General features: G+C 39.9%; 1 protein-coding gene across 5 annotated transcripts in view; it reads right to left on the bottom strand.

Moving 5' to 3' along the window:
* The window catches only part of agrn (agrin), a 240350-nt gene that overhangs the window by 33388 nt on the left and 189106 nt on the right, over nucleotides 1-17856 (bottom strand). For all 5 annotated transcript variants that reach the window (XM_084099236.1, XM_084099237.1, XM_084099238.1 and 2 more), the window contains 8 exons: nucleotides 16570-16686; nucleotides 15056-15220; nucleotides 14221-14364; nucleotides 12697-12821; nucleotides 12500-12605; nucleotides 5282-5635; nucleotides 3392-3517; nucleotides 632-759 (listed from right to left, as the gene is read on the bottom strand). In XM_084099236.1, the coding sequence (XP_083955362.1) occupies nucleotides 632-759; nucleotides 3392-3517; nucleotides 5282-5635; nucleotides 12500-12605; nucleotides 12697-12821; nucleotides 14221-14364; nucleotides 15056-15220; nucleotides 16570-16686 (1265 nt within the window). The remainder of the gene's footprint in view (nucleotides 1-631; nucleotides 760-3391; nucleotides 3518-5281; nucleotides 5636-12499; nucleotides 12606-12696; nucleotides 12822-14220; nucleotides 14365-15055; nucleotides 15221-16569; nucleotides 16687-17856) is intronic.

Below are 17856 nucleotides of genomic sequence, written 5' to 3'. Positions count from 1 at the left end.
AACACATACTGTACCTGTAGCACATTAGTTTTTCTATCAAGTATTTCAAGTATAGTGAAGTATTTCATTAGTATTGGTATGGGCTACTGAAATGTTCGTATGGTGACTACCACTAGGCTATATTTAACATTTGGACAGTTTTGAGCTTGATGCCATATTGGGATTTGTGTTGATCACAAACTTCAAGATCAAGTGTCTGTATTTTATTGTTAAGCTAATGCACTGCTTTTCTAGAGACTGTCAGAACACCAGACATGTTTTTTCAAAAGACGCATTCAACCTGTTCCACTGGATAATTCCACCAATTATCACAATTGATTCAGCATAAATTCCCAAGGGGTCAACCTCAAGAGAAAAGAGACTGGATTGAGAAATAAAAGGTAGATACAAACAAGAAAAGAACCTGTGATAAACAAGAAACTAATCTTCAATCAAGTTTCAGTTACACCGCTACTTTTTGGGGAAAAAATTGTTACATGAAAAGCTAAAATAATGTGAAAACAGCTGAGCTACTGCCACACTACTGAGAAATGTAGCACTTTTTTTTGTTTGTTTGTTTTTTTAAATGAAACTTCTTTTCAAAGCTGAACTGAAAGTGAACTCAAGCATAAGTCTGAGCTGCACCACTCACAGCGCTCTCGATGCTCCGGGCCGTTTCACCGAACAGCTCTGACTTGGGGTCCTCCATCTCAGGCGTGTAGAAGACCTCCTGACCCTCTACCTTATCCAGGTGCAGGAAGCCACTGAAACGCATGGTGGCTGCGGGACAAGGCAGGGAAGCACATATGGTTACATAAAAGATGCTTCAATGAAACGCACAGTTCCAGTCCACTCTCAGCTACACACACTTGTGGTTGGTGCAATGCCAGTCTGTAAGTTAGTGATGGAGCCTTTGTGGGGTTAGTCGTGGGGTTCATCAAGTGGGGAAAGAGAGGTTTGTTTGCAGTGGAGGTATAGAAAAGCATGTGAGAGTATGGACGACAGGTACAGGGAGAAGGGTTTAGAAGGGAGGATGGACTGGAGTTTACCAGACCGAGACTCTTCCCAAAAGCTGGCATGGAGGACTGAGTGGAGAGAGATCGGTTAGACAGCAACACTTACATACATGGCACAATATATCACAAATATTATGTTAAAAGACACTTTCATAAGCCCTGACTGGGGTCGGGGTCATCATTAAACATTCCTTTAAGGTTATTGCTGACCTTTCTCATTGACACTAATAAGCGGAAAGAGTGAGAGAGGATCAGAGGCCCGGTTTTACAAGACGGAGGGAAATAAATAATGAATAAACGACTGAAGGGGAGCAGGGAGCGGGCATGGTGCAGGGTTCTGTGCAGCATGTAATCAGCTGAACAAATTGCCCAAATCAATCATGCCGGCCAGGCTCCAGCTTGGCTGGGATCGGGATAAGCACTTGTATGATTATCGTGAAAGATAGCCGTAATTGTCTTCTAATCCCAGGAACGGGTGACTGACAGAAGCTGGTTAAAACGGCATGATAAGGGTCTTTTTGCACAGACACACATCACTTCGTATCTGATGGGACTTTCAAAAAGGAGCAAATGGGGGAGATTTGAATGTGAAGAGAGATGGAGGGAAACTGCCATCGGATTCTAAATCGGAAACATCTGAGGACAGGAATTTCCCACGGAGCGCAAAGACATGTGGAGAAATCAGGCTTTAGATGTGGATTTAAATTAAAGTCCTAAATTCCCCACCACAATATGGCTATGGTCCATCATTTCTAGCATGTACTCATCATGTCTAGCACGTGTCCTTATCTTTGGTTACAAAGCGTCCAGATGGCTTACTATTGCACAATGAGCTATATAATTTTAATTTACACTAGATATGCAAATTCATTCTTTACTAACATTTGAACTTTTATGCAGAGGGGTGGGGTAGAGGCATCTAAGCCCCCTAGTTTAAATCATTGGCTTGGAATTGCTCCATACAAGACCACAGAGAACTATAACATTAGCATGATTCTAGTAGAAATTTTTTTTAGTATAATTTAAGTACGGGAAAACTAGATTGATTTATTTCAACATGATGTAATCAATTATAACTTTTAAATAGGTAGGTTTTCACTAGGGAGGCATTATTCCCCTCATAACATCGGGAGGCAAACCTCTCTAACATCGCGTTCAGGCTGCAGGGAGTAGACTGCACTGTTTCTGTTCTCAGCTTTCAGTGAAACACCTTGATATGAAGGGGAGTTCTCCTTCACTTAGTGCTTGAGAAACATGGGGAGAGCTCGAGCTGACAGCAGAGACTGAACGCAATGGACATTAGTGCCCTCGCTCCTGGCCGCTGTGACACATCGCCAATAAACGGTGGGGAGTTAGGAGACCCAGCTGATGGATATGAGAAGAGACGTGAGCACTTGACCTAGTGTTCCCATACAGAGAACACAAAACATCTGCCTGCTTCTGGCTGCCAGTCGTGTATTGATTAGTCTCTATTGTGTGTAATTTCTGCTCTTATAAAACAGATGGGGCTGGTGCGAGAAAAAGGTTTGCTGGTATATTGACGCATCTGGTCTGATGCCAGTCAGAATACATTTTGTAGAATTGGTTTATCCATTTGCTACGGCTACAGACACAGAACCTGCTCCCCTGCATCTGGCATACTCAGGGTCCAAAATTAACTGTTTATATACACTACTGTTCAAAAGGTGGGGTTAGAATGATTTTTTCTTAAGAAAGTAAATAATACTTTTATTCAGTTAGGACACATTAAATTGATCAAAAATGACTTTTCAATTTTACAAAATATTTCTATTTCAAATAAATGCTGTTCTTTTGAAGTTTATATTCATCAAAGAATAAAGCAGCACAACTGTTTTCAACATTGATAATAATAACAGCATATTACAATTCATTTCTGAAGGATCATGTGACACTGAATTCAGCTTTGCCATAATAGGAATGGCATAAGGAATAGGAATTGCCATAATAGGAATGACATTTTTAAATATATTAAAGTAGAAACCTTTTAATATTATTTTCCAATGTTACATTTTCAATGGCTGATCCTTCATATATGCAAACAACTGAATTTCAACCATGTAATATATCAATTCCTGGTGAGTAACAGACAATTTTACTTGCATTTGGTGCATGGTAAGTGCTAACTTTGGACCCTGGGCACACAAAATCAACATCCATATGAAACGTCTGAGATAATATATGCTCAGAAAATGTAGTTTCCCCTGTCATTACCAACTCCTCCTCCTCACCACCCTCTCAGTCTTTCAGGATAAAAAGAATATCGCTGTTGGCGGCTTAGTCATAGAGATGGTGACACAGTTAAAAAACGAACACGTGCTATTATCTGTAGTATAAAATAGACGACACTTGGTAGAGAGTGATTGACGGGAACTTACAGGGGCAGTTTGTGCCCTCAGAGCTGATGGCAGCTGTCTTGCCATCGGGACAGCAGCCGAAAGGTGTGTTGTCACAGGAGGATCGCTCCTCGGCTGTGGGAAGAGTGGTAGTTGCTACTGTTGTACCTGAAGAGAGAGATGAAGACGTCACACAAGCAGGATTTCTAGAATTTGATTGTACTAGTTTAAATTGATATCTCTATGTTTGTATGATTGCAAAAACAATTAACATGTCAAGTTGTGGAGAAGGAAAATTATGGTGTAAATAATTACAAAGGCAGACGGCTCTATGTTTGACTCTTGGATTTGCAGTAAACAATCTGTGAGTAGGTGCAAAAATGACTTTTATATCTCTCTTGATGTATTCTTACTTTTTAGATGCTCATTATGAAGACAATAACAATAGCTTGTTAAAATTATCTTCGCTATGGAGCCAGCCTCACACTTACAAGTATATATACTGAAGATTAGGACTGTGGGTTAATACCTCCTGCTTGCCAAACATGCCATAAAGCTGTCAGATGTTCAAGGGCTCTGTGAGTATGAGAGAGGCAGCATGTGAACGAGATAGTGAGTGGTGGAAAATGACTTTTGGCATGGAGCTGAAAAGCATCCCTGGATGTTGTTTCATTGCATCTGTAGGCAAATTTATGAGCCGCTGCCCCCGAGATGCACGCTGGCCACCACACTGCTTCAGCCTTACAGGCTATTGGTTCACTGGGAGGTAGAAAGTCATCAGAAAGTCTCAAGAGATGCCTCCCACTCCGATGTCAGACAGACTTCATGTGTCCTGCGTCAAAGTGCACTCCGGTCCAACAGTGACAAGAGAATAAATCTGAGGCCCTGCTGCTCTCTCTTATACTAGTTCAGGCAGTTAAACAGAGTGTGTGTAGAGCTAGCATTAACTGAATAAAAATAGCTGGTCTACTTTATGTACTATGGTGGTGAAGGGCACAAAAACAAGGGAAGGGATTGATGAATTTGTCACTTGTATGTCAACCAATACACTATAATTAAAAGCGACTCTAGTGGAACAAAATTGAAGTTTAGACCCCATGACTGTTAGTTTTCTATGCTAGCGTGCTGAATTGTTGACCAAATGAACAGATCCACATTTAGAAATAGGATAAAAACGATGACTTCTAAACGGGTGTTTAGAAGTCAACAAATTTTGGTCTAAAAATGCTCTTTAGAATTACAACTTCCCCTATGGCATTACAAATTCCCCTAGCTCTAGCTACTTGCTAATGCAGCTAAGGATTATTTGAGTATTTGCCTGTGATAACATCATACCTTCGTAATGTGTCCTGAGGCAAAACCAGTTGAAAACCACAAAACTAACAGCCATTGTCTATTTAAAATGGCAGAGCCTTTCCATCTGTCCCATCACCACTAACTATTTCAATAGCAAAAAAACTTGAATAATAATAATTTAAAAAGTCAAATAATTTCATGGGGTCTTTAAATATACAGTCTACAGGTATGTGCTTCAGTTCGGTTTCTGACCAATACAGACAATGCAAGAACAGTTCAGAGAAAAAGGAACAGGCATTGCATTGACTGCAGCCCAAATGACCTTTAGAAGAGGCTTACTTATAAGGTTAGTGCACGTTAAAAACTGAAGTCAGACATTTTGGTGAATTATTCACCTAAGTGATTCCAAATGAAATTGCTCACTTAGCAGTTGGATGTCAGGTGTCAAAACCTCTCAAATAATGGCTGCTGAGATAATGGGCAATGTTAAATTGATATGCCATTACAATTCGAGAAGAGGTCATCTCACACACAAGGTCAGTCCATACAAAGGAGAATTTCATCATCTCTTGTCATCTGTTCTTGACAATTATGCCTAAACCTCTTATGACTGAAAGATTATGGTGAATGCATTACCAAGTGGCTCTTCTCCGCTCTCCTCCATTCCGCTCACCATCTCGTCGTCCCCACTGGGCTCTCCACTGCCCGACTCCTCAAAGTAAGGGCTGGAGTCCTCGGGTGGGGATGAGGTGCGGGGTGGTTTGTAGGGTGTGGTGGGGCGGTGGGTGGTGAAAGAGCTGAAGAACTTTTCTGCCTCGACCACCCTCGGTGGAGGCATTGCCTCCACCACGAAGCTGTCCGTATCCTTAAGAATGGTTGTGGTGGTGGTGTGGCCATGGCGCTGTTTGGTGATCTTGACGTGAGCGGTGGGAGGGGTGGTGCGGTGGGTGGTTGGGAAGGGGGTGGGTTTGGCCGTCAGCTCAATGGATTCTGGGAGAAAGCAGGAATGGAATGATGGGTAAGCATAGATGGAAATGTTTCTGTAAGCCTTCTTTCTCACCTTTGAATTCTACCTACACCCTCCCACCCATTCCTCTTTGCCATTAAAACAACAACAAAAAAAGCTTCAGCATGGTCTCAGCAGGGGATCCTTTTCCGGAGCAATACTTTGTATGTCTCACAGATTCATATAAAAATTAGATGCATGGAAACACCAGGAATAAACCCACTCCTGCCTACAAAAAGCATCATGTTTCAATCACATCACTTAAGCTTTATTACACCCTAACACCAGAACAACTGCAAGGAGCCTCTTTTGTAGTCAGACAACAAGGACTTAGCCTTAAGGATTATTTCACCCAAAAATGAACATTTTGTCATTTACTCGCACCTCATGTTGTTCCAAACCTGTATGACTTTCTTTCTTTTGTAGAACAAAAAGGAGAGATTTTGAATTAATATCCTTGTTGCTATTTTCCATGCAATTACAATGACTACAGCTTTCAAGCTTCAAAAATGGCACAAAAGCACCATAAAATAGTCTAAATGACTAATATATTCCTAGTCAGTGAAATCTGGATTAGTCACAAACGAAAAATTCAGAACGGTTCTGTAAATTGAATCAACCAAATTATAGAAAAGATCTGACTTAAAAAAAAAAAAGATTCATTCTACTATTATAAACTAATGAGGAGAGTTAGAGTAGACTGTCAAGACTGTCAGTGAATAATGACTCGAAAGAAATAGTTCACCCAAAACCAAAACTATGTCATCATTTACTCACCCTTCGTCATTTGGAACAGGTTGCTCCAAACCTGTAAAAAAATGATCTGTGGAAACTGTTATCACCGAGACATTGCTCAAACTATCTTCCTTTATGTTCCACAGAAGAAAGAAAGTCATACAGTTTTGCAACAACATTAGGGTAAGTAAGTTTCAACACACAAACTATTATATGGCCATGATATCCTGCAAACCTTAGAGAACCTTCATTTGTGGGTGCACTATCCCTTTAAATTACCCACAAAACTAATGAACTGCACATGTAAAAGAACCGGGTTGCTGCACTGCATCTTTTTGATGTGATTCTTTGAGGTTTTTAAAAACTAGGTTTTCTGCAAGCTCAAACTGATCATTACACAGACTCTTGACCAGAAGTGTTTATATACTGCTGGGTTTGAGACTGCAGAATACGGTTGATCTGCGAGAGAGTGTGCTTGTGCGTGTGAGAGAGTGCCTGTAGATATGAATTATATATACATATTCAGATGTTGCCCTCCTGTAGGGAGGCTTTAATCACAGACAGTCAGAGCCTCTAGTGATGAATGATTGATATAAATAGGGCAGAAAAGCAGGGTTTAGCTGCAGCTTCAAAGGAAGCCCTCACTTCATGAAGGCATCCGTCGACCGTCCAACCACTGCAGCCTTGTCAACACACTCGCAAATCTCTCCACTGCAGCAGCTGAGCTCAAACTTAAAGACATTACCAATGCAAGAGCCTTCATCAAAGATGCGTATTTAAAGATTGCGAAGACAATAATAACTGTGGCGTGGACGAATCGAGACAGATTTTGCCACTATAGGGACCCAGGGATCCATGCACCCAATCATCCGTGGCTTTGTGCTCAACTTTAACGGATCCCCCGTGTACAGGCTAACCGTGCTTGGAAACACGCTAGCACAGCCTCTTAATTACATGCTAATCATCTCACATTTGAACAGCGAGTAGCTGACGAGGTGTGAAATACGATACCTTACAGAAATACTAGTTCTATCAGACCGGCTGTCACAGCCTGGGCGAAAGGGAGCGAGTGTGTAGATACACTAGCTTTGTGCGGGAGAGCACCGATGCTATCGCCGTTTGTCACGGCATCCGTTTTCTTATTTCAACTCGGCTGCACCTGCCAGTCAGGAGCTCAGCGTAGCGTTAGCTCAGAGAGATCAGGGGTGTGGGATTTGAGTCGCCCGCCTCAGCTTTGGGTTTTGTGACACAAATATGTACACTGAAAGAGCATCTGCCAACAGGAGCAGTCAGCTCGCCTTAATCAAGTTTAACGCTCCGTTTGGTTTTCAGAGAGGCAGGGTGAACAATTAGGAGACGCAAAAATCATTGTCATCTTCAGTTGGCATAGCCGTATACTTACTCTTGAAAGGCTGTTATTAAGATGGCTTTCTGTCTTTTCATACAACGTGTGTTCTGGGCGGAAATTGAAAGAGGCAAAGAGAGAAGAGAGAAAGAGGGTAAAGGCAAAACAAGTTAAGCTCTATCAACAATGTATATAATGCCATCAAATACCACAGTAAATCATTTTGACTCATCCTTCAGTTAGTAAAAACAAGCATAACTCTTATCTTGTCTAAAACCTGACTATGATTCCAGCCTCAAGTCTGTCCACACTGACAGCAGAAATATCACGCGACACAATGCAACAACCAATCAATACATTGTTAAACTACTGTATGTAGAGCAGACTTTCCGACCAATGAGATTTTACGAGGGGTGGGGCTACCCAGTGCTATGTCCCTGAATTAGAAACCAAGCCATCTACAAAATATCAAATCACTCGCAGTGGCTAATTAGCACAAAAACTCAAGATTTAGATGTTACTTGAAGCAGTTAAAGCAGTGTTTTTTCAACTATTCACAACAATATTGGATAGCCACATGATTTTTCCAGTTGTTCATGATTTACTGGATAAAAATGAAGGGCAAGGGTTTTTAGAGATTTTTTTTCACTCAATTTCTTCCTGATTAAATATTGTAGTTTGGCAGAACTGTAAAAACTAGACTATCCACCTTATTCCTGACGATCTTACTGCGTTTTGAATTATGGGTGGCACTTCCGGTTTGGGGAACTTCCATTCAAAAAGACTGAAACGAATAATTTCAAATCATAAGGTTGCCCTACAAATAAAGCTTATCCGTCAGTTTTATTTTTTACAGTCTATGGTTTGACTCAAATGAGCTATCAGTTTTCTTTCATGTTTTATTTAAGAATAACATGAGAATAACGTAACACTTGGTATTTTAACGTGACATGTTATAACGAGAATATCTATGGCAAGAAAATTTATTTACTCATGATTATTTTCTTTTTTCCTTTTGCATTCCGCTGTAAAAGTATGAAAAAGGACAACATATACTGTACTGCACATTTGTGGTCTGTTCTCCCGATTTGATTTACGATATATGCCATTAATAATTCACAGATTACCACAGTGATATTTAACCGTCCGATTTTGCTGTGGAAAGATTCACGCTTTTGGGGTTATTCATGGTCTGTTGAAAATACCTTGCTGATGCTTTTACACTTTTAAATGTGCTTTTAATGTTCAATGGTTGAAGGGTGAGTAGAATAATGTAATGCCATTGTACACAGTTAAAAATATATATATATTATTGCGTCCATATGGCTAGTCTTTCACTGATTGTTTACAGCTTAACGAAAGTTACACCCATAATACGCGCAAAGCGTCATGGGGCGTAGGAATAATGTGGATACAATTGTATTAATTTACATGACTTTTTCAAGCCTTGAAATCACACTTTTAAAATCATATCCATCCAGGTTTTTCTTGAAAGAAAGAACCCTGGAAAAAAAGTTATTGAGAGGGTGCAATAATAGTGTTTAAAAACAAATAATGTTTTTTTTTTTTTTTTTCTGCTTTAAATAATTTTAAAATCATTTTAAGTCTTCTTGAGGCCCCCTAGTGGCTCTTGGCCTACCACAGGTGTCCAGGGTAAATCACAGTAATTTACACTAATGCTCATGTCATCTTTTTTATTAAAACAGATCAATTCTTACATACAAAATGTGAGTTTAAACGTCCTTATAGCAGTGTTACTACTGTCGTAGTAGGCGGATAAACTCCAGGTTATACAACATAATTCCTGTGGGAGGATTTTTTACAATGTAAATAGTACCTTGCAGGGTTTACCGCCTTAACATGGTAATGAGAAAAGTTGAGAAATTGGATGTAACTTTACCCAGACAAGGTTATTAAGCAATTTTATCTCGGCAGACCTTTGAAACGGTGTATTTTAATGTCAGTCTTGTTGTAAAGCCTTGCCCCATGGACTTCCATGTTAAGTTTATTTTTACACACTGAGGGATGATTTAAAATTCTTGTCTGTGGTATGACACAAAGATAAACTGGTTTTGAACCTGGAAAATGTTGTTTAGAACAAAAACGATAACCAAAACTAACATCTCCGCCGAGAGCCGCCCGTCCCATATGCTAATGTGTAGGCTGCCAATTTACAGCAAGTGTACAGGTGATGACAACATATGTGAGTGCAGGGAACTGCCAAGACTTGGACTCTTGATGAGCCAAAAGTTTCTCAGCCATTCCAGACCCTGAACGCCCTGCGTCATGTACCAAGATGTGCCACTGATTGCCTCATCTGCTGCCTGCTATGGCAACATTAGGAGTAACTCACTCCGTGTGGCGTTTCATAGCACCGTTTGTCATCAAGAAGAGTTGATGATGGGTGAGCGTCAAGAGATCAGCGGGAGAAATATAGAGAGAAAGGCAGGCTTTCGGCTAATTCACATCCAGTCACACGTGAAATGAGCTTGTGATCTAACCCCTCCACCTCAGGGCTGCTGAGCAGTCTGCAGCCCGGGCCTGTTTTACCCCACAAGTCGGAGAAGAAATGATTAAATAGCGCTGCTGTTGCCAGTACTGCCCTAGGCTGGTGAAGATCCAACCTAAGCCCACTCTTTACTTCCTCCCAGATCCCTGAATACACCCAAAATAGCAGCTGGATTCTTGTTGTACAGACAGGTAACGCCAAAAACAGACAGAGAGGTGCTTTGGTTAATGACTACAGGGATGATGGTCCAACCGTGATCTCTAAACATCAGTTAGTTGTGTGTTGTGTCATAACCAGGCCCAGATTCAATCTGCCAAATGTGAGCTGAAAGCATAATCAAATAACTATTCAGTCAACCTCAATTGCTGTTGAACAAGAACTGATTAGATGGTGAAAATTAGAGGTTGACTGATATGTTTTTTTTAATGAATATTATAATGATACAATTTGTATCATTTGTTATCATTAGCCAATAAACTTGCAAAAATGAAAATTCAAATGACAATGCAAAGTGCATAGATTTGTAAACTTTGAATTTGTAAGATTTGTAAGCTTTTGTAAAATTAATATTTTTATTAAAAATAATACAATTCAAACTATAGTAAATCAGTACAATTTTTTTTGCTATATTGCCTCATCAAAATGGCCAAATATGAATTAGCTTGGCTGATTTATTGGTCTATAACTAGTGACAAATGAGTGTTACATGCCAGAATTGAGATTTTTCTAAAACAATCTCTAAACAAAATAGCAATAGCTATTTGGAGAATTAATTAATATTACCAAATAGCCTGAATAACCTTAGTGACATTAGCAGAAAAGGAAGGACATTTCAGAGGTAGAGTAATTTCAAATTTTGATTAAAAATAATAAAGGATTTTTTTCCCTCTGAAATAACATGCACTAATGAATTATTCACAATAACAACAATGCGCAGTACAAAAGGGGGTTGAAAATGATTTTATGTTGAAGGCCAGGAATGAACAATGTTCTGAAATTTTGAATGAGTTGACAGAGAATCCATATGGACCTGGTTATAGTTATGAAAAACAATGGAACATATAGTCGTGTTAGATCAAGCTGGAAACTGAATCTCTTATGTGGCATTAACAGGTCTGACAGAGTGGCTGCATGGGCTGCTGTTGAAAATGTCTCGCACCTGTCATTGGCCCTGATCCAAGAATCGGCAGCTGGCAGTGTCCACCATGAGCCATGCCCATCTCGGAGCAGCTCTCTGCGGAGGAACGCCTTCTGACGTGAGCTGGCATAGTGCTTCTTACATACAGCCGACATTAAAGTCTTAACCTTGGCCTTCTACCAGGTCCCTGTGCCCACGCATGTACAGAGCAACCGATCAACGATTTAAGAGAGAAAGGGAGAGATGCCTTACTCTTCACACAGCTTGCTCTACCCAAAGCAGGCCTCCCGACAGCATCAGCAGCCGGATTGCGGGTGCTTCGCTCAGACTGTGCAGTTAACTCCCCCTAATCCACACAGGGGTGATGCAAATCAAACAGCTCAAATGTCACCCAGTTCCAGGGGATTCAAAGACTCCAGCCTAAAGCCAAGCAGCACGGCTCTATCTGCAGGGGAGCATCTGTCAGGCAGCTTTCCTGTCCCCTTGAACATCTACCATCCACATCAAACCCCCTCCCCCCCATACCCACCCTACACACCTGCACACTTAGTGACCTTCCAACCTATGGGCCATGCAGTTTTACCCAGCAAACCCTGCAAAACTTTGTTTCCTTAATCAGAATTCTTCTCTTTATTTCCAGTTAAAGCATCTAAACATCCTTAAAACAAGATTTTAAAGCAATATTGTGTAATATGTCTTTTTTCAGAGAATATTTAGTGAATTTTATTTCATTTTTATTGTTTTTTTAAAACTTTTTTCTTATTGCCTCACAGAATTGTGTTAAAAATAAAAATAAAAGAATTCTGACTAAATTTAGAAATACAATACAATAAAATAAACATATATTAAAAATACAAAAATGCATTCGCTGAAAACATTTTGTTATGTATTTTATGTTAAGTATTTGTCTTGGTTTATGGATATTTATACATTCTACTGGAAAATAGACCATGACAATGATTAAAGGAATTATTTTTTTCTCAGTAAAAGGAATCATGAGGTCTTTAACTGACTTTGTCAGCCATTGACCTTCTTAATTTATCATTCATACTTTCTTTGACATCTGTATGCAATAATGAAAAAAATAGACAACAAAACTTAGTACAAGAGGCTTTTCTCACCTTTGCACTGGCCTAAATGCTGCACAGTGATCTCCATATCTTGTCGGCACGCAATGGTCCTCAGCTGGCACCGGTCTGCATAGGTGACTCCATCAGAACCACATACCTGTCCACAAACATGTTTATGTCCATTATTACGGAAGAAATCTTCATCATTAGAGTAGTTTAAGGTGGATCTGTGACCTATGCATCCTCACCTTGGTCTTATTCTTCTCGTCACAATCTGGAGGCGGGCACTCGCAGTGAGCCTGTCCGTTCATCTCCACACATGATGCCCCAAAGTGGCACACAAGCTTATCACAGGACTTGGGTGCCTCAGGTCCTGTGGAATAGTTTGGCCTCTGGTTAACACATAACCTATATTTAATACTAAAACTAAAAGGATTTTTTTTATACTTTTAATGGTAGAAAAACCAAACTGGGGTTTTTACGCAGTCCAGCATCCCAAAACACAATATATGCAGGACATATCAGTGTGGGCTTCGTGTTAATTCAATTCTGATACGAACCCTACAACCTCCACCACAGAAATTCATCAGAAAGACGGACTTGCATCAGTAGGAGAGTTGGGACCTTCCCTGCCACAGAAGTCTACTCTTTACTCTGACATCAGAGCGCTGGGCTGCACTGCCTGGCCTGCAGCATTGACTGGATTCCTCTTCTGCACTTTCATGTGGCAGCTTTTATCTGGCAGGAACGCTGCATGAGCACTGCTATGCTGGGATTGTTGAGTTCATTAAGCTCTTCACTTCCTGTCAATAGCTGACGGTGACTCCAAATTACTCACCAAGCCAACACAGGGGGTCACATCAGGATAGCATTTCACTGTCACCCCTGTTGCGCATTTGAAGATTCAACTTTGAACCGATTTTAACTTTCCATCGATTTAATCTGGTTATAGCATATAGTCGAATGTAGGACAAATGAAAACATATAGTTTTACAGTCATTTGCTAATTATTCCAGAATATTTAGTATTAAGTGGAGCATTATTTGGAAATTAAACATTTTTTACTTTTACTTTTATTGTATGTGATAGTGTAACCTCAGCTGTAGATACTAAAATAACTATTCAAATATAATAAAATATATATCTTATTATATACTATTAGATCTACAAATAAGGTATTAAAATACAATTATTTAATGTTATGGCCATTAACCAATAAATGCTCAATATTATAATTCTATAATATAATATTGTGTCATATTTTGAAATGGATATTTATTTTCAGATTCGCTAAATATTATGGTTTTGATAATTAGCTAAATATTGTATTATCATGGTAAAGGTAATCTAAATATGAAAAATCTTGTGTAATCTTCCAAAATTGCCTTATGTAAAGTATATATATTTAACAAATATATAATAATAATAATAATAATAAAGCACCAATTTAGTACGATAATCAATTTGGTACAGATATTTTGTTAATACCTCAGATGGTACCTCATCTGATGCATACTGCCGGATTCGAACCCTCGTCCCATTGAGAACTTTCCACAATGCCATGGTTCCAACATGACACTGAAAGCCTTTTTTGCCAGAGCTCTTTTAGGCTATGAATTAAGCAGCGCCGCCATTTTTGTTATTTCTACTTGTACCCGACATTGTGAAAAACAGACCTAATTATAATTCCTAAAATCATAACCTAGCTGCATCTGAAGTGCAATCGTGGAGAGATTATCTGAGGTTTGTGCTAATTAAAATCCCGGCGTTACCTTTGTCACAGCCGTTGGCTCCCATCTTGCTGCCGTCGGGGCACACGTTGCATTTCATGCCCTTAACTCCGGGCTTACATGAGCACAGCCCTGACATCTGCTCACAGTCGTCACGAACCGAGCCCACTCCATCACAGTTACACGCTGAGAGAGAGAGAGAGAGAGAGAGAGAGAGAGAGAGAGAGAGAGAGAGAGAGAGAGAGAGAGAGAGAGAGAGAGAGAGGGGGCTGTCAGCCTTATCTGCTTGAACAGTTTTGATTAGATTCCGTGTCTCTTTCTCTTCAATTTCACTCTGACAAAAACATCCACACATCCACCAAATGCATGCAGGCAATCTGAAGCTGCTCCAATCTGTGACCCCACAGCTACAGCAAGGCGCTCGCTCTGTGTCAATGACCGCAGTCTGGTGGAGTTCAAAGCAGGGTCAAGAAACCCTGGGGTGAGAGCGAACGTGGCTACAGAATGTGCTAATGCTCCGAGGACCCCTGGGACAGAGCACAAACTGTTTCAGTCATCCTTGTTTTTCTATCCTCGGCTTTGTAAGCGCTGTACAAACACACATATACGTGCGTCAGAGCGTTATTGGTCTGTAGGCAGAACTTATAGGTCAAGCCACGTTGCACTCTCACACGGTTCCCATTACCCGCGGTGGCTCGGAGGCTTAACTCGAAATGCTTGTTTTGACAGAAAGCGCATTTGAGGCCAGAAGGATACCGCACGTTAAACGAGTAGGTTGTCACTTCGGATTTTGGATTAGAAAGGAACATTTAGCACATTTAACAGAAAATGCCCTGAAAGCAAATCTCCACGAACGGGAGAAGAGAGGGGCGCTTACGTGTGCAGCCGCTCATGTTCTCTGTAACGATGCCTCGGAAGTTCCAGAATCCAGGCTCGCAGCGGTCGCACTTGAGTCCCCCGACTCCGGGTTTACAGGAGCACTGGCCGGTGGAGGGGTCACAGGTGCCTCCGTATGAGCCGTAATGATTACACTGACACACACCTAAAGAAGAAGAAGTGCTTTTTAGAGGTACACAATCTGTAACTTGACAAACAGACAGGATGCGACAAAAGAAATTGCATGCAACACAATCGCAAACATATTAAATGATTAATACACAGTGGAAGAGAGATTTTGGACTAACGAGATTAGACTGTGGGAATGGACTATTATTCTGTTACTGGCCATAATACGAAAGTAATTGGTTGGAATTGAGCAGAATAACTAATATTGGTGCATCCCAAGCCCTCCCAAACTTTAAAAGTAAAAGTCTGTCCAATCACTTTTTGGATAAAGAAACAATTATTTTTGAATCTTTATTATAAAGAATATTATCCTTATCATTGAAAATACTTTCATTTTGATTGGCCATACTGTGAAGAAAAGAATTGCTAGCTAGCCATATAAAATGTCAGCATCAACCGGTTGCATTGGCAGTGGATAAAACGAACAAACACTCAATTTCTAATATAGCTACAGTATAGTGCACACTCTTTTGCTGCAGCAACTGTTGAACAAATGTTACATCATATAATTAATATTCATGAGCCTATATCATGCCCTTTCCCAACTTTATATCACTCCTACGCTGCATCGCTTGATGGTTTTTCATATTGCGTCTTGTCAGGATACGATGTTCTCCTGTGTTGGTGTTCAGAGTTCTACAAACACCAGGCATGCAGGACATACTTTCAATGGCACTATTAATATGAATACGTGAACAGGAATATGAGTATGAGTATGTTTATGTTAATATTAAAAATAACATTGATGTGCATCAACAAACGCTACTGTTCAAAAGTTTGCGATCAGTACAACTGTTTAATGCTTTTGAAAGTATATTATGCTCATCAAGGCTTTATTTATTTAATAAAAAATACAGTAAAAACAGACATATAAATTATATTGTTTTTATATTGTAATATATTTTAAAAGTTATTTTTATTTCTGTGATGGCAAAGCTGAATTTTCAGGAGCAATTTTCCAGTCTTCAGAGTCACATGATCCTTCAGAAATTATGTTAATATGCTGATTTGCTTCTAAAGAAACATTTCTCATTATTATTAATATTGAAAACTGTTGTGTTGCTTCATATTTTTGTGGAAACTGGGATGCATTGTTTTTTTTCCCATGATTTTTGATGAAGAAAAACAATTATTTGAAATATTAAAAAATGTCTTTACTCTAATTTTTGACAAATTGAATGTATCCAAACTGAATAAACATATTCATTTCTTTCCAAAAAACAACAACAACAACCCAAATTGTTTGGCCTATTATGACTAAATCAAACTCTGCTGCATGCCACTGACCTAGTCAGTTAGTTAAAGGTTCATGACAGTTATACATACTAGGACACCCAGCCAGTCCAACACCCAGGGCAGTGGTCTTGTTGTCTTGACAACATCCATAAACAGTTTCGCTACAGTGCTGGGAGGAAACGAGCTCTGGAGGAGCTGATATGATATCTAGAGAGAAGATACAGTGCAAACAGGGGTGGGTGGGGGAGAGAGAGAGACATATTGAGATCCACAGCGTTCTTAAGACAAATTAAACTAAACAATCCAAGCTGAAATGCAATTTAGTACAACACAATAAGAATCGCTTAAGGAGCAGGGGTGGAAGAGCCTGCAACTGGCTGCCAGATAACAATTCTATTTACAATTACTGACACCAATTCAAAATCAGGAAAAAATGATGCTATTATCAGCCATGAAAACAAACAATAGACCTCTCGTCGAATGTCTGGTGGGTGACATTTGACACATTCTCAGGGGCCTGTTGTCTCCATTTGTTCTCGTCTCATATAGTGCCGTTTACACCTACGCTGTACTGTGTCAAACAAAGATTTATGGACACCGCATTTATGGACGCAAATGCACAGGAGTGCAAATCAGGACACGCTGATGTCAATCCACTCTCGCTTTAACCTAATTACACTATTCCAGTGTTCACTGCTCACATACGGGGAAGTTTGTTGCGGTGTTTAACTGTAACGCTGTGCTTGAGGCAGATGGCAGGTGCCTATTTGTCTTATCTGTGTTGTCATTTTTTCTCTCAGTCTCTCCACACTTGTTCTTTTCAAGCGCTTCTTCTCTAGGCCATTGAGCTGAATGGCTGTGAGGTGGCAGGTTTGTGGTTTCAAGTACAGGACTGGGCTGTCGTAAATCAGGAAGCCGCCGGCATGAGCATACGTGTCCAGGGGTATAATAGTGATGTGTCACTGTGCCGCTCATAGCATTTTGTGGCTTCAGAGATGGGTTTTGTCCACACCTCATTAAACTTCTCCTCTCCACACTGAGTCCATTATGACAAAGGTGCTTTTAATTTGATCCTTTCTTCTCGTCTCACTGCGATTCTTCACCATCCTCCTTCTACACTGGTTTGTTCTACAACCCAATCCTTCCTGAAACAACAAGGTGCTTCTAAAAAAGACAGATCCGCTAAGCTTATTTTTTTATTAAAATCAACAAACTGTGAGAACCAATATTTTACAAAAAAATTCAATGTTTGTTTCTCCACACTAAACTGAAATCACCACGCTACATTATATTGAAATGGAGAATATTTATCATATATTTGCATGCTTTTGATGGTGATTTAAACCATTTGATTAGTTTAGATTAGATAAATACTTA

Source organism: Abramis brama, assembly GCF_963993115.1.
Source record: "Abramis brama genome assembly, chromosome: 22".
Taxonomy (NCBI): domain Eukaryota; kingdom Metazoa; phylum Chordata; class Actinopteri; order Cypriniformes; family Leuciscidae; genus Abramis; species Abramis brama.
The sequence above is the reverse complement of the archived record's forward strand: the minus strand, read 5'-3'. Positions and strand labels throughout refer to the sequence as shown.